Genomic DNA, 22,766 nt, shown 5'->3' on the forward strand with positions numbered 1-22,766 from the left:
GTAGTAATATTTGATCATTCTGTTTTCCCCCAAGATATTAATATTTTATTGGCTTTGTTATATTTTATGTTTCATAGATTATAATTGTTAAATTGTTCTGTGATTTTTTTTCATACTTTCTATCCCATTCTCTAAAGTTTGAATAGAAATCAGACTTAAATGCATTTTCCATACTGATAATATCTTTAAGAGATCATGTAGATGTCATTAGGAATTTTGGTGTTCATAGCATATTCTCTGATGTTATATGCAATTTTAATTTTGAGCAAATTATATAAAACAATATATTTAAGGGCAAGCATATATGTTTTGTAATTTCCAAATATTCTTTTTCTTGTTGGTATCACCTAGAAGTAAAAATTTGGAAAAGTAATTATATGACTGGAAAATTAAAGAAATCTAAGTGGTACAGTAACATTTATGAATGGCTTTTGTAAGTGGTCATGGTCCATTATGCGAATTTTACAATCTTGTTTGTCCCTGTTTTAATAGCACATTTTATAGTGCAATTAGTGATAAAAGCACCAGATATCAGAGACACTACACTTACGTATTGTAAAATATATTGCTTGTGAACCTACTCAGTCTTGTACCAGTGGTAATTGTTGCCTGGCCTACAAGGAAAACAATTACAGAAGGGGGAAAAGGCTTAGGAAGCTGAGGCTGCAGGAGGATAATCACTTTATGAAAAATGTATGTTGGCTGGACCATTAGGGATTTCTCTAACTATTTTCTCATGTTGAATTTGAGGCTCCTTCTGAGGGGAATATTTAAAGAGCCTTCCTCTGGATGGCTTTCTAACCTCTGGAGAAATAAAGCCCACCCAAAGTTAAAAAAAATAAATAAATAAACCTAAAACATAACTAAAAGCTTCTCAGTGGTATAGGACTTATTCTAGGATATTAGACTGATTTTTTTCATGGGTCTCTCAATGGAAAATAAAATGTCTATGGGAATACTCTACAGAAAGTATCCTGTTTTTTCTTTGTTAGAGTAGTGTTAGCAATTGGGCAATTTGGGAGTAACAGATATTTTATATTGTAAATTATGTTAATTATGCCAGACATATATAGCTTTGCAAGCAAAGATGGAGAATTCACTGTCCTATGATTTTTTTTTTTTTTTTCTGTCACTAGAAGAGCAAGATAGTATTAAGTGGAACTATTCTTTATTATTGCATCAAATCTTTGGAAGGTGTGTCCCTACTGAAACCCAGTCTTCTTGCACATGGGGCTTATGACTTATTTATCTCTGTGTTTTCCCCATGACATCTAGTAACAGCCGTGCAGTAAATATTTGTTGAATTGGATCATGTGTAACAGAAAGTGTCAGTAGTCTCTGTTTCAGCCTCTTTGTTCATGTCTTCTGCGTTCCCATCACAGTTGATTGTCCTGCCTTGACAATCAGATCTATCCCTGTTCATGAGCCTCTGAATGTGGAGCATTTATTTGCCCTCTGTTATATTTGGTGAACAAGTTTGTCTGGGTATAACTCATTCTCCTGCCTTGCCATCTCTGTATCGTCAAACATCCTGAGATTATCGCCAACTTCTAACCCCCTCCTTTACGCCTGTTTCTTGTGGCTCCAGACTAGGGTTGTTCAACTCCAGCACTATTGACATTTTGAGCTGGATCATTCTTTGTTGTAGGGCACTGTCCCGTGTATTGTAGGATGTTAAGAAGCATTTTTCCTCTACCCACTACAAGCAAATAGTACCCTTTCTTCCCCAAGCATGACAGTCAAAAATGTTTTCAGTTCTCTTGTGGTGCAGTGAGTTAAGGATCTGGCATTGTCACTGCAGTGGCTCGGGTCACTGTTGTGGCATGGGTTTGATTCCCTGGCCAGGGAATTTCTGCATGCCACAGGCGTGGCCAAAAAAAAAAAAAAAAAAAAAATGTTTTCAGACATTGTCAAATGCTTATTGGGGAGTAAAATTGCCTTTGTTTAAAACCACTGCTTTGGAGAAAAAAAATTGAGAGGTGGTAGAACTCCTATGTCCTATTTCCAGTCTGTCTTTTCCCCTCCGTATTTGCCTCTTTATTGTCTCTCCTCTTTGAGAATAGTGAAGCCAGCCCCTTCTGTCTTCTGCTTCCCATGGCAGAATCGGCACTTGCATTCTCTCTGCTCACACATTCATGTTTAGACTTTTCCTAAAACACTTCACTTTGTATGGCATAATTTTTGTTTGTTTCTTATATCTGTCTTCTCTCTTTTTGAGCTTCTTGAGGACAAGTTGAGTTTGTCCCTCTATTATTTCTAGTGCTTAGTATAGTATGTGGAGCAGAGTAAGTACCCAAGAAATTTAGTGTGAAGTTAGAGATTAGATTGGAATCTTGTGGAACCAACTCTCATGCAAAACTGAGTAATGCCATGATATTGAATCATTTTAAAAGGAGATTTTTGTGGGAGTTCCCTTCGTGGCTCAGTGGTTAATGAACCCGACTAGGATCCATGAGGATGCAGGTTAGATTCCTGGCCTCTCTCAGTGGGTTGAGAATCTGGCATTGCCGTGAGCTGTGGTCTAGGTCGCAGATGGGGCTTGGATTCCATGTTTTTGTGGCTGTGGTGTAGGCTGACAGCTGTAGCTCTTCTAGCCGGGGAACTCCCATATGCTGCGAGTGTGGCCCTAAAAAGCGGAAAAAAAAAAAAAGGAGATTTTTCTTTAGGAATTATTTTGCCACGTCTGACATTTGAATGCAGAACACTTATAAATGTTGATTTGAGAAATGAACTGTGAGGCTACTGAGGTGATGTTGCGGGAGTTAACCAGGACTGGAAAGGTAGGTGATGGAAATGTAGAGGAGGGATGGGTTGTAAGCTGTTGTGTAGATTGAATTAATAGGACTTCATAAATGAGCAGCTTGTGGCTCAGCAGTAACCCGACTAGTATCCATAGGATCTTGAGTTTGATCCCTGGCCTTGCTCAGTGGGCCGGGCATCCAACGTTGCCATGAGCTGTTGCCATGGGTGGGTTGCAGCTGTGGCTTGGATCTGGCATTGCTATGGCTGTGGTGTAGGCCAGCCCTATGGCCTGCAGTTCAACCCCAAGACTGGAAACCTCCATATGCTACATGTTCGACCCTAAAAAGACAAAAAACAAAAACAAAAGCAAACAAAGAGCAGGAAAAGAGTTGAGACATACAAGATGATTTCAGGGATGCAAGCCTGGTTGAAGGGAGAATGGTGGAGCTACACCATTACTTCATCCACAGAGATAAATGACTCACGCAATAAACTTTGAGGTTGATTGTAATAGACATTTGCCTTTTCCATGTGTTGGGAGATGGGAATATGTGTAGGAGGAGCGAAAAACCTCCAAGAAGTGTGTGGCATGATGGTGAGATAGAGTAGAGATGGGATTTTATTTTCTGAAGGAGTGTTGGAGTAGAGTGCCTGAGTTAGATTGCAGTTGATGTTTTGGGGGTGCCTGCTGTCATTAGGTTATTCCAGATATGTTGTTTTCCTTAATTCTCATTACAAAAATTGGTGAGTTAATTATTATCCTCAAATTTGTAAATGGTGAACCTAAAGGACATTTGGTTAGAACAGAAATCGGCAAATTTTTTCTCTAAAGAGTTAGTAAAAAAAAATGACTTTGTGAACCAATCACCTCTGTCACAATGATTCCACTCTGCCATTATAGTGACCTTAAAGCAGCCATAGACAATATGTAAATGGATGAATATGACTGGCTCTCAATAACATTTTATTTACAAAAATAGGCAGTGGGCTGGATTTGACCCCTGAGTCATAGTTTGCTGACCCCCACGTCTGTAGATGGCATCATTAATATCAAGGTTGTGGGTTTGGTTCCCCCATGGAATGGCTTTTGCTTCATTTTTGAAAAGCACTTCAAAGAAGTGGTTTAGAGCCCAAGTTCTAGTGACAGGCATATCTGTGTTCAAACTACATCTCTGTAACTCCTGCCTATTAGTGACCTTGAACAAGTAACCTCTAGTGGTCTAGGTCACACATATAGTTGAAAATACATTTCGTAAAGGAAATAAGGGTTGACAGTTGATTAGAGAAATGAAATAACAATCAAGACTTGGGAAATAATAGGAAGTTCCTGTGTGGTGCTGTGGGTTAAGGATCTGGTGTTGTTGAAACTGCAGTGTGGGTTGATCCCTGTCCTGGGAACTTCCACATGCTGTGGTTGCAGCCAAAAAAAAAAAAAAAAGAGAGAGAGAGAGAGAGAAGAGAAAAGAAAGATAGTAGTATGACTACCTGAGGGTAGTTATCTTCTTTTTAAAAATCCCCCTTAAAACTCAGCATTAAGTAGTGTACAGGATTAAGAATTAGAGGATTTGTAAGATACTATAACTAGTAGATCAGAGCTGGCATTTGAGGAGTGCATAAATGAATATGTCAAGAAGAATGTCTGTGCATCTCAGGTGCTCTTTTGGACAAGTTTTTTTCATAAATCCTTTGCCAGATCCTGTTTGTTGGTGAGATCTTGGGGATGCCTGGGGCCAGTGGAGTTTTATTAGTGAAGCTCAGAAGCCCTTGTAGCCATGAAATTCCCTTCTTAGACCTACTGGGTGTAATTTTTTGTTGGGCTCCATTACATTCTGGGCTTTGTTGTATGAGTCAGAATCACCTGGTTTATATTGAAAAATGAAGAGGTTGAAAAAAATTGAAAATTAACTAGGATGATTTATCTCTTGCCTTCCATTTCTCTCTCTGTTGTCTAATTAGTCAAAACCCTGAAAAAATGAATGGGCTATATTTGCAAAGGTCAGTGGCTTTGTATTCTGTGTAACTAGGTGAGAGAATGGAATTTAGAAGTCAAATATAACCTACCGAGAACATACTCGGTGTCTTTTGCTTGCAGAATTCACCCTGTAAAAAAATTTCATGCTGATTGAATTGACTTTATGATTCACTGTGAAAAGGGCACTGTAAGGTAGAGACAGGGACAAGCCAAATGAAGTTATGTACAGGATTCCAGGCCTCATCTGGTGAACTGTTTTCAGCCTTCGAAAAATTCTTGTGATACGTATGACCTTTGAAGAATCAATTAAACTCACTTAACATTCTACCAAAACTTTAATGAATATTTTTAAAGAAAAGATGAATATGTTAATTGTATATTTTCTGTATACTTACACATATACATGAATTCAGCTGGGGTTCTTCTAAATGATTATTAAGACAAAAATTTTATATTACTCTAATTTTTGTCTAATCTTTAATAAATAAAGTTAAGGAGATTTAGCTAAGCTGACCCGACTTCAGAAAACAAAGGAGTAGATGTCTCTGACTGTAAAAAGAGAAAAAAATGTTTATCGAGTGCCTACATGATGGGTGGTTCCCTTTAATGGAGGATAATAATTAGAAACCAAATCTGGAAGCCGTGTACACTCATTGTTCCTGGGTGACGTTACATTCGGGCCCTCTCGGTAGACAGAGCTAGACAGCATGTGTCTGTTTACATGAGTCCACACTTACACAAATACAGACATCTTTAAGTATTTCTCTCTCTTCCTAAATATAATAAATACCTTGGCTTCACACCGTACTTATTTCCAATTCTAACCAAACACCAGTGTTTATTCTAGTCTCCTGGCTTATTGTTACTCTCTTCTCCACCTGTGAGAAGCCTGTCCCACTATTTTCAGGGTATTTATTTACTCAGTCCCCCCTCTAAGTACACAATTTTCTGCCCACATCAAATCTCATTTTACGTGTGCCAGCCAAAAGCTTGCCTGTCACAAAGGGAAAGAAGCTTCATTTCTGTTTGATTCTTAAAATTTTCTTCCTTTCCACCTTCTTAGTTGTATTTATTCACTCTAATGTTTCTTTCAGTTTAGACTTTGTTGGCTAAAGTGATGTTTTATATCAGATTCTTCCTGAGTTCAGTCATTTCATTTCTGATTTTTCTTTTCTTTTCTTTTTTTTTTTTTTGTCTTTTGTCTTTTTGTCTTTTGTTGTTGTTGTTGTTGTTGTTGTTGTTGCTATTTCTTGGGCCGCTCCCGCGGCATATGGAGGTTCCCAGGCTAGGGGTCGAATCGGAGCCGGCCTATGCCAGAGGCACAGCAACGCAGGATCCGAGCCGTGTCTGCAACCTACACCACAGCTCACGGCAACGCCGGATCGTTAACCCACTGAGCAAGGGCAGGGATCGAACCCGCAACCTCATGGTTCCTAGTCGGATTCGTTAACCACTGCGCCACGACGGGAACTCCTGATTTTTCTAATTTTCATTTATGTTGTTCCTTCATGTTGAATATCATTTTAAAAATGTTCTTTAGCTTGTTTTGAAATATTACATTCATTCGATCTTCTTCTTAAGCATGTCTATTCTTTTCTGGTTCTTACTCTCTTTTTTCTTGCAATGACTTGACCTCGGTACTTTTTGTTACTCACTTTTGATGTTGTTGTTGCTCACTTTGTGAAATGATTTTTTTGTGGATATTTTGAGTGATTAATTCAAGTCGCGTGTCTAACTTCTCCGAGCTCCCTCTTGTCTTGTTTCATGTAGTTCAGTATATGGTGACTTGCCTTCTGATAGTTCCTGGCAAGGTTCCGCTCCCTCCTTTTTTTTTTTTTTTTTTTTTTAAACTTAAATTACCTGTCAATTTTAATTACATTCTTAGCAGTTTCTCCTTATTGGGGGGATCCTTTCCTAGAAGGGAGCAGTGAAGCATCAGTGTTGTGAGGGCCCTGGGACTTTGATGTGCCAGCCCCTTTAGATCTTTTAATTGCAGGCCTTGTGTTTACTTGCTATTGAGGTAGATAATCCCCTTTGAGTTCAGCTGCTGTTTTTGAATTTCTTTTTCTTTCTTTCTTTTTTGACCCCACCTGTGGCATGGGGAAGTTCCCGGGCCAGGGATCGAACCTGAGGTACAGCAGTGACAATGCTGAGTCCTTAACCTCCAGGCCACCAGGGAACTCCTCAGATTTATTATTCTGATAGGTATATGGTAGCTATTTTAGAGTTTCCTTGTTAGAGCCATCAAATACCTCACTGCTTCCATCTTCCCTTCTTCATACAAAGATGCCTGATAGCAGATAGATCTTGGTGGTGGTGGTGGGTTTTCCCATCTGCTTGAATCTTGGTATTTGTGTCTCTACTTTGTCACCTAGTTTTGTTGAAATTATTCTCAGTGGGGTTTGGTTATGCTGCCTCGTTGGTCAGTCTCTTTTTATGTGGAGGTTGGGAAAAATCCAGTAACTGTGCTGCCATCATTGCTCTGATCTTCCCAGAATCCCTTTGCATCTCTATTTCCTTGACATTCCTTGACATTAAGTATAGAATTCAGTGCAATGAATAGTTAAGGAGAAATCATTTTAAACATTAGTTTTAAAATCTTAGTTATGTATTATTTGAACTAGATGGAGTATGCTTATGAATATGTATTTCTTCTGGATCACACTGGTGAGATACTAGTGTGGTTTTGAATTTAAAGGGTGCATACTTTCTATTTGTATGAGAAGATTCTTAACCTCCTGGTGGGTGACAGATTGTCCTGAGTCTATTAGTCTGGATTGAATGTCCCCTCAGGTCCCAGCGCACCTCCTCTCTTCCAATCTTTTATAATAACATGGTGATTGTGAGACTGACTTTTAAACTCTACAGTGAGCAGTCAGTGACTTTGTTTGTTTTGCCATTACTTCCATCTCTGTTGTTTGTCATCTGGTACTTCCAAACTTCTAGAATGAAAATGTTAGAATTTAACATGAGGTTTTGGTAAAGAGATTCCTTAAGGAATGAGCTTAAGAAAAAAGTTTTGGAACCACAGATGCAAAAATAAAAAAATTAATTAGGCACAGGTGTTTAGGTCAGGTAATGGGATCAATTTCTGGACACACATTATTGCATTAGTTGTTATTACTGCAAACACAAGGCAGTCCATAAAGTCCTGTTGGTCTGCTTTCCTCCTCCCTCCTTCCTTTCATCTCTTTCTCCATCTTTTCTTCCCTCCTACAACCTGTCCATCATATTAGATTAATCATTCATCTTCATCTCTGTAAAAATGGTTCACATTCCTTTCATGTGTTTTTGTCCTAATTCTCTTATTCTCTCTTATTCTTCCTTCATATTTGCCTCACTTTCTTTATATTCTCTCACACACACAGGAAAGTACAGAGTGTGTAGGTTGTAAGTGCATGTGCTCCTTTGTGTGTGCATGTGTGTCTACTCATGTGCTCCCACCATGTATGGACATTTCATAGAATTTGGGGTGAAAGCTTTGAACATTTCCAACTCAGGTTGACTTTCTACCAACTTTTCCTCCAGTTTGAGGGAAATGAGTTTGAGGTTACTATGAATATGATACTGACTATTCCATTAAGGAATTCAATTAAATTCTCAAAACTAGCTACACATTTAATTCATACTTATCAAATTTTTTGGTAATTACAGAGTTTTTATTTAGTTCTCTTTTCTTTTTTTTTTTTTTTTTTTTTTTTTTGTCTTTTGTTGTTGTTGTTGTTGCTATTTCTTGGGCCGCTCCCGCGGCATATGGAGGTTCCCAGGCTAGGGGTTGAATCGGAGCTGTAGCCACCGGCCTACGCCAGAGCCACAGCAACGCGGGATCCGAGCCGCGTCTGCAACCTACACCACAGCTCACGGCAACGCCGGATGGTTAACCCACTGAGCAAGGGCAGGGACCGAACCCGCAACCTCATGGTTCCTAGTCGGATTCGTTAACCACTGCGCCACGACGGGAACTCCTAGTTCTCTTTTCTTTTTAAGGATTCATGGTGATCACTGTATAACACCATCAAATAATGACATGTACAAGGGGACTCCCCTTCCTGGAACTTATTAAACCCCATAACTTTAGTGCCTTATTGGTCCTGTGCCTTGCACGTAATAGGTGTTCAACACATTTATAAATGGAATTCATAGTGTTTATTAGATATAATTCATCATATTATTCTGACCTAAGAAAAAGCCATCTGGTTCTGTGATTGTTTTAAATTCAGAATGGTATTGTTTTTCCTTGGAAATGGATTAACTGTACCTGAGATGAAGTTTCGATTATTGTGCAGTGTGAGATACAGCAAAGGAGAAATTTCTGTTAGCACCATTTCACCATCTTGCATAATGAATCCAATGGCAGACTGCAGAGAGAATAGGAACACCAGACAGATGGCACCCTATGACCTCAGCAGCCAGATCTTTCTAACCCTTGTGCATGATACTTTGTACCTAACTTTTTTTGGAACTTGAAGGTATTGTGAAGTAACTGGACAGAAATGTAAAGATCTGTGGCTGAATATTAACATGTTAGTACTTTGGGTAAGAAATAATTTCTTCTCTTCTAGTATGCTTGAAAGTCTGCTCTCTATTAGACCATATAAAAGATTTTCAAATTTCTTAACTTTTTATAGCCTCGGTAAGAAAATAATTGAATAAGTCTAGTTCGGTAATCATTTATCGACTATTAGGTACTCTGTTAGAGAGCCAAAATGAATAGGACATGATATTTACCCTCAGGAAATAAAAACAGATAAATACAGGGCAGTGAATAAGTGAAATGACTGAGGAAAGGCAGAAAGAGTTGCAGAAACCTGGCCCAGCTTGAGGTGATCAGGTGGCTTCTCAGAGGAGGGGACATTAAAGAATGAGTAGTGTACAGGCAGGTGGCAGATGCAGGTGGGTTGCAGTGTGCTCTGGGAGTAGCGGGTGGCAGATGCAAAGAGAGCAGTGCCGAATATTTTGTATGTTCAGTATTGGTGGAGGCTCAGTTCTAGAGAACAGGAGCGATAGAAATGGGACCAGTCCATGGGTACTGTGTGAGGGCGCTAAAGCATTATCTTTTACCCCAGTAGCTTTCAAATTCAAAAAATATATATATCAGCATTAGAATTTTTCAAATCATCAAAAAGATTTGTATACAAAGTTCATACAAAGAACTTTGATTTTTTCATCAAGAAGAACTTTGTATGAAAGTCAATGTGTACAACAGATATGAAAAAATGTAGAGGGGAGTTTAAATGGAAGGCTAGTTTGTGAACGATATTTGGCAGGACCTAGTGCTTCACTAGGTTGAGGTGGTAAGGGACATGGACTCACAGGTTTTCTGATTGGATGTTTGAATAGAAAGTGGCTCTATCTGGTGTGAAACTGAGTGTAGGAACAGGTTCTGTGGGGGATGATGATGAGTTGCTTTGAATATGTGGGGCAGGGGGCAGGACTCGAGGGAGGAGTGTGGTGATGGATATACAGATTGAGGAATCTTCAGTGTACACCTGGCATTTAAAACCATGGAAGCAGATGATATCACTCAGAGGTAGCAGATGGGCTGAGGGAGACCCTGGTGACACCAACCTGAAGGAGAGGGAGAGGAAAGGATTCGAGGAGGAAGTGGTGTGTGGAGGATGGGGAGACCCAGGAGGCTGTGCTGACTTGCAAACACAGTTTCAAGAAGGGTGGATCAATTGTGTCAAATGCAATAGATGTTGAGTTGAAATGCAGTAGATGAAGTTTTGAAATGTGTTTGTCAGTGAGGTCATTATCCCTTTTTCTGAATTGTCTCCCCAGGATGTAGGAGGCAGGGGCTTGATTGTGGTGGGTTAGGGAATAAATGGGAAGTGTGGCATTGGAAATAGCAAGTGCAGAATATTTTTGAAAAGTTTATATGATAAAGAAAAGAGAAAGAGACTAGCTAGAGGGAAATATAATCTTGAAGACAGGTTAGAGTGTGAATGAAGGATAAAAAGCCAGTAGAGAGAGTTTGGTTCACGGTCAGGATTGGGAGGAGACAGCTGATGAAGCTGGGTTCTACAGGGGATGAGAGGATGGCAGATTTCAAAGAGAGGGAAGGCAGTTGGCTTTGACCTGGAGAGGAAAACTTTATTTTTTGAAACTGAAGTTTAAGGAAAGACGCCATCTTCATAACATAAAAGTGCAGATACTGATGTTGGAGCTGCTGCAAGTTATCCGGAAGATCAAGCTGAGATCATTCACTAAGATTTCCAGCCCAGATGAAATAACCTTCTTTTGGAAGACGATGCCATCTAGGACTTTCATTACTGGAGAGGAGAACATAGTGCCTGGCTTCAGAGAGTCAAAGGACAGGCTGACTCTCTTGTCACTGCAGCTGGTGACGAAGTTGAAGCCAGTGCGTATTTACCATTCTGAAAACCCCAGGGCCCTTAAGAAATAGGCTAAATCTACATTGCCTGTGCTCTGTAAATGGAACAACAAAGCACATCTATTTACTGAATATTTTAAGCCCACTGTCGTAACCTGTTGCTCAGAAAAAAAAGATTCCTTTCAAAATATGGCTACTCATTGACATTGCACCTGGTTACCTAAGAGCTCTGATTGAGATGGACAGTGAGCTTTACACAACATCCATTCTGCAGCCAATGGACCAAGGGGTTCTACTTTAAAGTCTTATTATTTAAGAAATACATTTTGGGAGTTCTCATAATAGCTCAGTGGTTAACGAATCTGACTAGGAACCATGAGGTTGTGGGTTTGATCCCTGGCCTTGCTCAGTGGGTTAAGGATCTAGCATTGCCGTGAGATGTTGTATAGGTTGCAGATGAGGCTCGGGTCCTGTGTTGCTGTTTCTGTGGCATAGGCTGGAGGCTATAGCTCCAATTCGACCTCTAGCCTGGAAATCTCCATATGCCATGGGAGCGGCCCAAGAAAATGGCAAAAAGACAAAAAGACAAAGAAAAAAAAAAAGAAATATATTTTGTAAGGCTTTAGCTGCCAGAGGTAATGATTCTTCTGATGGATCTGGACAAATTGAAAACCTCTGAAAAGGGTTCACCATTCCAGTTGCCATAAGGACTCTTGGATTCATAGGAAGAGGTCAAGATATCAACATGAATAGAAGTTTTGAAGAAGTTGACTCCAACCCTCATGGATGACTTGGAGGGGAAGTAAATATAGATATGGTGGAAACAGCAAGAGAGGTAGAATTAGAAATGGAGCCTGAAGATGAATGTGACTGAATTACTGCAAGCTCATGATAAAACTGGAATGAATAAGGAAAGAGTAGATAAAATCTATTGCTGGTGAAGATGCTTTGAAGATTGCTGAAATGACAACAAAGGATTTAGACTATGACATTAAACTTAGCTGATAAAGCAGCAGCAGGGTTTGAGAGGATTGACTGCAATTTTGAAAAAAGTTCTGTGGGTAAAGTGCTATCAAACAGCATTGCCTGCTACAGAGAGATCGTTAATGAAAGGAAGAGTCAATCGATGCGGCAAACTGCATTGTTGTCTTACTTTAAGAAACTGTCACAGCTGCCCCAACCTTCAGCAGCCTCCATCTTGAGAAAGTCAGTAACCATCAACACTGAGGCAAGACCATCCACCTACCTGAAAAAGATTACAACTCCCTGAAGGTTCAGATGATAAATAATATTTTTCAGCCATAAAGTTTTTTTCTTTTTTTTGTCGCACCTGTGGCATGAGGAAGTTCCCAGGCCTAGGACTGAACCCGTGTCACAGCAGTGACCCAAGCTGCTGCAGTGGCAGCACTGGATCCTTAACCCTCTGCACCGCAATAAAGTATTTTTTAAAATTATTTTTTAATTTTTTTGTCTTTTTGGCATTTCTTGGGCTGCTCCTGTGGCATATGGAGGTTCCCGGGCTAGGGGTCGAATCAGAGCTGTAGCTGCCAGCCTACGCCAGAGCCACAGCAACGCAGGATCCGAGCTGCGTCTGCAACCTACACCACAGCTCACGGCAACGCCGGAACCTTGACCCACTGAGCAAGGGCAGGGATCGAACCCGCAACCTCATGGTTCCTAGTCGGATTCGTTAACCACTGCGCCATGACGGGAACTCCCGCAATAAAGTATTTTTTAATTAAGGTATGTTCACCGTTTAGACCTAATGCTATTGCACACTAAATATACTACAGTATAGTGTAAACAATTTGTACATGTGCCAGGAAACTAAAAAAACTCATGTGACTCACTTTATTGTGATATTATTTGCTTTATTATGGTGGCTTGAAACTTAACCCCCAATATTCTATATATCCAAACGTCTCTCTTCAGTTCGTATAAAGATACTCATTTTTCTTAATCACAGTCACGCCTCAGCCACAATCACTAGCAGCAGTTAGCCTTGGTGAAAGCTATGTTTTCCTCAGGGGAGTGGATACGTGTAAAGGAAGAGATAGAAAAATAGAAAGACAGGGACACAAGGAGGGGATTGATTCAGCATCACAGATCAGGATTCTAGTCTTCCACAGTCTGCTGTAAATTGGTTCCCGGTCTTTTTCACCTTATTTGAGTAAGTGTAGTGGTACAGTTCCCCTTTGAACAACATAGGTTTGAGCTGGTGGTTCTGCTTATATGTGGATTTTTTCAGTGGTAAACACTACAGTACTACACAGTCCAGGGCTGGTTGAATTTGTGGGTAGGGGGGAACCGTGGATATGGAGGGCCAACTAGAAATTATACGTGGATTTTTGACTACGCGATGGCTCCATGCCTCTGACCTCCAAGTTTTTCAGGGGTCAGCAGTACTTGCTCTTTGCTAAACAGAAATGGCTTTGTTCCACTCCCCTCCCTACTCTCCAAACCCTTCTCCTGGCTAACTCCTACTCGTCTCTGGAGCCTCAGTTCTATCACCATCCTCACTACAAAGGTTCTGAAATTTTCAGGTAATGACACCAAGTTTAGCAGAGTCTGTTGGATCTTCTCAGATCCTCTGACACTTGGTTTATGTTCCTGGTACTTATTCTCTTGTACCGATAATATGGAAGCAAGGTGTATTTTTTACGCAGCTGTTTCTCTGTATCAGGTTTCTTAACCTTAGCACTGACATTTTGGGCTGCCTAATTTCTTTGTTCCAAGGGCTCTCCTGTGCATTGCACTGTGTTTGTTTCTCAGCCTCCCTGGCCTCTACCCACTAGATGCCATTAGCACCCTCTCCTAATTGTGAGTAGCAAAGATGTCTGCAAATGTTGCCAAATGTCCTTTGGGCCTGAGGGGAAGATTTACCCCGGCTGAGATCCACTGCTCTGTATCCGACTAAGAGCTCCTCAGAGGACCATTTGATGTTCCTCTGTATTTCCAGTGCCCGGCACAGTGTTCAGTGAATCACTGTGAATGCGCCAGTGTTTGAGTGTTGACTAATGCAGAGTGGATTCACCCTTTCCCTCACCCCCAACCCCTCCCTCTCTGCAGAACTAAAGCTGAGAACCTCCTGATGGTCCAGAATCAAATCTCAGGCAGATACGGGAGGATCTGGACTTCCTCCCATATCCTGACTGTTGAGAACCTGTGAGATCTGTGTGACTGACTGAACTCTGAGATTCCATTTGTTTTTAGCTTTAAAATGGGGTGTGGGGGGTAGGGGGTAAGAAGGCTGCAGTGAAGTTAAATGAGCACCATGTTTGAAAACATTGATTTCGATAGGAATTTAGCACACACTTGTTTAATACTTCTGATTGATCTATGATTGATTGATTCCCTTTTTTCAGCACGTAGTGAGTGTGTACTGTAAGCCAGAACATGTAGAGAGTGCAGCATTGGTCACGTCCACACCCAGCAGCTCCTGCTCTGTTGAGGGGGGCCGGTGTGCGTTCATTGTGGTGAGCTTTAGATGACTTATGGTGTGACTCGAGTGGGACAGAGCTCTGAAGAGATAAACTGACTTGCAGAGTTGTTGGGAAGCTTTTTCTGAAGAGAGCCATTTGCGTAGCGGCTTGACCTCAGGAAGAAAAGTGGGCAAGGATGTCCCAGGCAAAGAAAGCAGCACATGCAGATGTGGGCCGGGTGTGCACACGCACATGTGTGCGCGCAGTGAGATAGTGCAGCGCTCAGGAGGTCAGCAGTGGCCGGAGAGGAGGGTTAGAAACGTTAGAAACACGTGAGGATCTACTTGAGTGTGAACGTTCTCAAATCAGGGTTGCTCGCCACCATGACCCAGAGTCCGTTAGAGTGGTTTTCTTTTCTCCTTTACATTTTGCCCTCATTACTCTTGCTTTTTCTCTTACCATGTCAGCGTCTTAGAATCTCACCTCATTTCCATTCATTCACAAATGTGTTAAAGGTTGCAGAATATCCAGTTTTAAAGAGTTTCTTTCCTTCAGTTGGTATAGATTATTTTCACGTGTCTTTAACATGTTCATTTGAAATAAGCTGGGTTTTATTATCTCTGTTTTGCTAGCAAAAGGAATACTGATTGTTTTATCTACTAGCTGTTTATAACAGCTCTCTGAAGTAAGTAGTAGTCTTTCCTTTATTTGGAAGATGGAAGAATTGATGCTGGAGATGTTAACTGATTCATGTTAAGATCTGCCTAATGGAGGAGTGAGGGAGTGGGAGTGGGAGTGGGGTCCAGCTTCCAGGGCTCCTGGTCTTCTTACTTGTAACTTGGCCCTTTGGGAAGAGTTGCAAGTCAGTCTCTTTTGTGCTAGTGTTGTGGAAAGTTAGCATATTAATCTTCTGATCTCTTAATATGTTCATGCCATTTGGCTATGAATATTCTTTGAATATTATCCACTAAGACAGAGCCTGTAGAAATATTTTTAGAAGATATTTTTTATAAAAATATTTGTATTTACTAATTAACTTTTGAGTAATTTACATTTAATTTGTGTTATATGAAATAAATTATAGTACAGTATAAAACCTTAAAACCCCTCTAGCTAAAATATCTCTCTTTGGTCTATGCTTATTAATATACTTGTCAATGAAAACACATAAAAGAAAGTGAAATAACATCAACTCTAATGAGTATGTTGCAGTTTGCACCTAATCTTAAAATCCTGTTGTATCCAAAATGAAATGTTTAAGTAAGTATGTTAATTCCAACTTAAAAATGGATTCTCTGAAAAAGAATTCATCTTAGTGTGTTACCTTAACCATTAGTATTCAGTAACAGTATTACGACAGCAGAGGGCACCAAATATCCATTTCAGTCTTAACATTTCTTGATTTTTTTTGTTTCCCTCTCCACCCCTGCTTCTCTTCTTTCTCCCTTAACTTCCTTTCTTTTTCCTAATACTTAAAATCATTAACAATAAAATCCCTTAGCTAATTTTAGAATATTTTAGAAGTACATCAAGACGTCAATGTGTTTTTATTTGTTGAACCTTTCACATTTAACGTTATACATCAGAATTTCAGAAGTTCTCTTAAAGATCCTTATTCAATAAAATATCCATAGTCAAGAATAAAATTATTTACTTTTCTTACCAGTATGTTCTTGCATAATAAAGCAGTTATTTTATGCCATACTTAGGAAACTAAAAATTATTTAGAACATGCATTATAGATGGTATCAGTTATACCTACATAATTGTAAGATGTTATTTTTTTTAATTTTTTTTTTTTTTTTTGCCTTTTGTCTTTTTAGGGCCACACCCGTGGCATATGGAAGTTCCCACACTAGGAGTCTAATCAGAGATGTTGCTGCTGGCCTATGCCACAGCTACAGCAACACCAGATCCTAGCCGTGTCTGCAACCTACACCACAGCTCACAGCAACGCTGGATCCTTAACCCACTGAGAGAGGCCAGGGATCGAACCTGCAACCTCATGGTTCCTAGTCTGACTCATTTCCACTGTGCCAAGACGGGAACTCCGAGATGTTAATTTAATATTTATCAAATACATATTTTTTTCTTGTACTGTGTTAGAACTCAGTATTGATGTTTACAGAAGCATGTGTGTGTGCATGTTAGATGCATAACATTTTCTATTCTTATTCTTAGTATCCTTGAACTCTGGTTTCAAAGAGGGTTCAAATTAAAAAAAAATTATTCCGTTTTCTGCTTTGCACTTTAGCATCAAAATCAGCTGATGTCTAATGCTGTTATAAAGCAACTTTATATTTAGGTAGAAATTGGAACCATTTGATATTATAGTTATAGACTGGATTCAGTACTATTTCAGGAAAAATAATTGTTTTGCTAGGTAAAATATCTCAAAAACTATGGCATTAAAAAACCATTCTGAAATGAGTATGCTTTTAAATTGGGACCATTGAAGTGATGGTGCAGGAGTAAAATTAATGCCAGTGTTTTAAATTTGTCTTAGTCACTGGATAAGAGGAAATAAGGCTAGAATGTTATTATAACACTGGTTTTAGGGGACAAGACTATCAAGTGTTTCAGCAGACATGACTTAACCTAGCATATAGTCGAGTATATAAAAACAGTAAATGAGGATATATACACATTTTTAACTCTTCAGATTGTAAGTTATCATCACTGTTTTTGTTTTGATTTGTTTTGTTTGTTATTGTTGCTGGGGGCCGCTGCCCATGCTGTGCATGTGCTGAAAAAAACCCTTGCTTGAATATAGGTTAGTTTCATCACAATTCTAGCATTTTTCTTGGGTTTTCACTTATAATACAATTTTACCTACTATTCTTTATGTGATTGCTACAGGTTCACTTTCATTGATGAGCATGCCATCCAATAATTTTTTCCTTTGACCGCATTTCTGCGATATTTTAAGTCTAGTTAAAATATCAGTGTTTTCTCCTATTCAGAAAACTTAAAATAGGCTTAGGGAGTTCCTGTCATGGCTCAGCAGAAACGAATATGACTAGTATCCATGAGAACACAGGTTCAATCCCTGGCTTTGCTCAGTGAGTTAAGGATCCAGCATTGCCTTGAGCTGTGGTGTAGGTTGCAGGCGTGGCTCAGATCTGGCGTTGCTGTGGCTGTGGTGTAGGCTGGCATCTACAGCTCTGATTTGACCCCTAGCCCGGGAACCTCCATAAGTCATGAGTGCGGCCCTAAAAGACAAAGTAAAATTAAATAGGCTTAGTACTACACAATGAACATGTCAATTATATGTGCCCCACTAGCTTCTTAAGTGTATATATGTATTTTGCATTTACCATTGAGTTTTACTAGCAAATTTGAGACCATTTCATTTGTCTACACCTTAGGATTTTTTTTATTGTTTTTTATTGTTTTTTTTTTTTTTTCATGTAAATTTTAAAATGATTGCCTTAAGTGTAGCGGCTTTATTTTCCCCCGGGCCTATTGCAGAAAATGGGCACTCCACAAATATTTGTTGAATTGAATTTAATCTTCCTCCATGATAATTTAAAAGTGAGTTTGTGAGCACACATTTCAGATGTTCTTAATAAAGGTGGCAGAGCAAGGATACTGACATTCCTGTTCAAGAATTTCCAGAATCAGATGGTTTGTATTTGACATTGTTAAGACTGTAAGGTGATTCGAATGAGTTTGTTTGCTCTAGATATGCGTATCTTATGATTAAGCCAAGAGGCGTTTGGAGTTTGGTAGCTGTTTTTGTTCATTTTCCTTTTGCTAATTAGTATAACAGATTAGATATCAACAAGCCCATGATTAGCCCTGCCATCTCCATGCATTTAGCTAAAATCTTACCCTCACAACTTTGCTGGATATCTGTATTCTGTTGTATGTAACAAGACTTTGTCAGGTCAGTAAAATCCATCGTCAGGAGTTACAGGTCACAGGCAGGACAGGGTGATGTTGGAAATGATAATTTATTCACAGGACTTGGGGATGAGAGATTTTCTCTTCCCTTCGGTTTTCCATCTGTTCTTGTCAGCTTTCATTGTTTTCTTCTCCTCTCTTTTTCTGACTGTGGAGTGCTGTTAGATATAGTTTTTGCCACAGTGACACAATCAGTAGGACTGAGAGGTTGATAAAGAGAGTCACATACAATTTTATCCAGATAGCGTGGTGCCAGACGCCAGATAACCTTTCACTTGTCCAAGCACAGAGGCTGTTTGCTGGAGCACCTCCCAGAAAGAGGCAGAAACCCTGGCAAATCCAGGTGCTGAAAGGGGCACATGTGTGTTTGACATCTGAGGAGGGGAGCTTAAAAGCCGACCCTGTGTCCTCACTCTGGCTATTTTTTCTTCAAGCTAATTTTGCTGCTTCAATAATTTCTTTACCAAACATGTTTAATTTTTTTATCCTTTGCTAAAAGGATTTTGTAGATTTTTTTTACTGGAAAGACAGTATTTACTACAGCACTGTGGTGGGCTCTTTGTTTTACCTAATGTTGTTATTATTCCCTCATACCTAGTGTCATGTCTGTCTGCCTCATATTGATATAAAATATTTTACCTTTTGCTGTAACATAACCCTAATGCCTAGCACAGTGTCTGGGTCATAGCAACAATTTAGTATTGAGAGATATCATTATTAATGATAATATTATATCAATATATTACATATATTTATTGTAAATACATAATTTTGTGTATCATCCAAATTAATGTCAGCAGGTGCAAACCATTAAGCATAGTGTTTGACATTTCTCATTCAGTGTTTGAAAAAGCAAATATGTAGTGAGGTGAGAAATAAAACAGTAATTATGCATCCTTCAACCCATTCCCTCTTTGACATTTTCAGTAGTGTTGTGTACTTTCATCTTGCCTCATCTGGATGGCTTCTGTTTCCTCCCAGTTTATATTCATGATTCCAATCTTGCTTCAGCCAACATTGCTGGTGGATAAACAGGTATAAAATTAAATTTGATCATATTACTCCCTTTATTAATGCCTTTAGGTAATAGTTCCCATACTTTAATGTATAAAGCCATCTGAGGTTTTCATCAGGCAGATTCCAATCTATTCCGAGATACACTGATTCAGGTCTGATGTTAGGCCCAGGAATCTGTATTTTAATAAGCACTCCCTGGTGATTCTGAGAGAAGCACTGCTTTGATGGCTCCCGAGCCTGCAAGAGAAAGTTCAAAAGCCTTAGTGTGGACATCTGTGCTCTCAACGAACCATCTCTTGCATTCTTTGTCATCAATATCAACATCCATCTTGTGATGTTTCCTGCCTTTATCCTTTTTCACATCCTGCTATCTTTCTGTCCTTGCACAGCTCACGTTACTTCTTTGGTGAGGATCCCCCTGATCACCCAAGGTGGAGTTGGTACTTTCTTTGGGCAGTAGCATTTTTAATTGATTTTAATGGATATGCATATAGATTATAACTTTATCAGTTGTATTTCTGGCGTATTTTCATTCTTACTTCTTACGTTAAATTTTTGTAATAGTAAATTGTAAGTTTAAGTATTTGGCAAGCCCTTTCTTATCAGATATATGCACCTTGGCAAAATATATATGTATTCTTCTTGGCAGAAGAGTGACAGGATTAGATTTATGTTTCAGAAAGGAAGCCTGTTGCTCTGTGGAGGTTGGATTGGAGTGAAGAGAGACTAGGGACAGGGAAGCCTGTTTAGAGGAGAGAAGATAGGGTCTGAATGTGATGATGGTGGAGGTGGGGATGGATTGGAGCAAGAATGATTCTCAAGCAGTGCTTTGGGAGGTATGGCAGATTTAGTAGGAGGGTAGAAATTAGGACATATTAAATATGAGGTTCTGTGGGACATCCAAATGCAAGCAGTGGGAAATACAGGACTGAAACTCTTTCAGGAGCTGATCTGTCTGACGATGGAAATTAGGGGAGCCCCTACATGTAGGTGATAGTTCTTTTTTTTTTTTTTTTAATGGCCACACTCACGGCATACGATGGTTCCCAGGCTAGGGGTCTAATCGGAGCTGCAGCTGCTGGCCTATGCCACAGCCAGAGCAGCACCCCATCCAGGCCGCATATGCAACCTACACCACAGCTCATGCAACTCCGGATCCTTAACCCACTGAGCGAGGCCAGGAATTGAACCCACAACCTCATAGTTCCTAGTCAGATTCATTTCCACTGGTCCACAATGGGAACTCCTAGGTGATAGTTCTAATGTGGAAGAAGGAGTGAATTTTCAGGGCAGCTGACGGAGAAGGGTGGTCAGAATTAGAAGGCTCACCAAGATGGTGTTCTCTTTCAATTTCTTTCTCTCTCTTAGCAAAAACAACAATGTCAGAGATTATGGATATGGCCAGAGATAGTGCAAAGAGATTAAGGAGGAGAGAGACTGAAAAGTTTCCACTGAGTTAGACTAGTCTACTACTCTCCTTAAATTTAGCTAAAAGGGGCAATAGACTGAGAAAGAAACAAAAGAACGAATATGGTCAAAGGATAACACTTTTAAAGAATCTAAGTAGACTTGCATGTGTTCTCTGTTGAGGGAAAAGAATCTATCAACAGGGAGAGAGTGAAGGTAAAGTAAAAAAGGAGGAATTTGATGATGCAGCAACTTAAAAGGATGAATAGCAGTGATAGATGGATTATTCTTTCAGGTACAACAGTAATAGTACATTCTCAGAGATAGAACTTGCATATGTTACTGAGACAATTTTTAATCTATTCTATGATTAAAAAGATTTCTTTCTTCAATAATAAACTTTTCTTTTAAAAAAAATTAATTGACAATTTTATAATCGTTTCAGCATAATTTCTTAAGTTCATGTCTTTTACATGCTACTGATCAGCAGAGTTAGTGTGTTGCTTTTAATGATATAGGCAACTGAAAGGACAGTTTAATAAGCATTTATATTCCTTTGCTATTTACTGTTTATTAATGAATGTGTGAAATGAGATATTTTAAATTATAACCATTTTAAAAAATATTTGTTGCAGGGAAATTTACCTAAATATTCTCATAACTCCCTGATGGTTCAAGCAATAAAGACAAACCTAACAGACCCGGACATACACGTGCTTTTCTTTGATGTGGAAGCGTTGATTATTCAGCTCCTGACTGAAGAAGCCTCTAGGCCGAATACTGCACTTATTTCCCCAGAGAATTTGCAAAAAGCATCTGGCGGTTCAGACAAAGGGGGCTCTTTCCTCACTGGAAAACGAGCAGCAGTGCTCTTCCAACAAGTGAAAGAAACTATCAAAGAGAACATAAAGGAACATCTCCTTGATGATGAAGAGGAGGATGAGGAGATAATGAGGCAGAGACGGGAAGAGAGTGATCCTGAATATCGGGCCAGCAAATCGAAGCCATTGACCCTGTTAGAATATAATTTGACTATGGACACTGCTAAATTGTTCATGTCCTGCCTTCATGCTTGGGGTTTGAATGAAGTTCTAGATGAAGTTTGTCTTGATCGCCTTGGAATGCTGAAACCCCACTGCACAGTGTCTTTCGGCCTCTTATCCAGAGGGGGTCATATGTCACTGATGCTGCCTGGTTATAATCAGGCTGCTCGTAAACTATCACACGGGAAAGCAGAAGTAGGAAGGAAGCTGCCAGCCACGGAGGGAGTAGGAAAAGGAACTTACGGAGTGTCCCGGGCCGTCACCACACAACATCTGCTGTCCATCATATCTTTGGCAAATACCTTAATGAGTATGACCAATGCAACTTTTATTGGTGATCATATGAAGAAGGGCCCTACCAGGTGTGATCATGAGAGTTTGATTTTATTTTTATGTTTCAGAAGAAAGATACCTGTTTTATTTTTGTCACTTCTTATTACCTTTTTTTTTTTTTTTGGCTCTGCACACCTTGGCATTTTTGTATCATCTCAGTGTTTCCCCTTTAACCTTTAAAATACAATATGCATGACTTGAAACACAGTCAAAATTGTACAGTTTTATCTATACTCAAACATAATTAGTGGTTATCTTAGAAAAGATTAGAATGAGGGAGTAGGTCAGAGTTCAGGTTTACTAAATTATAGACTAGCTCTTCAGTAAATATTATCTGAGATTGTCTATTTACAGTTTACACTAACATTTAATTCAAAATGGATATTTGGTTAAAATGCTTCTCCTCATTGTGACCCATATGTAATGAATGATAAGTGTTGAGTGATTGGCTTCATAATTTAGTGAGAAGTATAGTCAGAATTTCTCGATGGGAAAAGAGAAAACTTTTTATCGTATAGGAGAGTATTCTTTTAATATTTCTAGAATACTTAACCTGAATTGCTATTCCCTGTTTTCTCAAAGTTATGAAG

General features: G+C 39.3%; 1 protein-coding gene across 10 annotated transcripts in view; it reads left to right on the forward strand.

The window, feature by feature from the left end:
• WDR7 (WD repeat domain 7) overlaps positions 1-22,766 on the forward strand; it is a 375,679-nt gene that overhangs the window by 90,643 nt on the left and 262,270 nt on the right. For all 10 annotated transcript variants that reach the window (XM_021093595.1, XM_021093608.1, XM_021093602.1 and 7 more), the window contains one exon: positions 21,436-22,205. In XM_021093595.1, the coding sequence (XP_020949254.1) occupies positions 21,436-22,205 (770 nt within the window). The remainder of the gene's footprint in view (positions 1-21,435; positions 22,206-22,766) is intronic.

This window comes from Sus scrofa, chromosome 1 (assembly GCF_000003025.6).
Source record: "Sus scrofa isolate TJ Tabasco breed Duroc chromosome 1, Sscrofa11.1, whole genome shotgun sequence".
Classification (NCBI taxonomy): Eukaryota; Metazoa; Chordata; class Mammalia; order Artiodactyla; family Suidae; genus Sus; species Sus scrofa.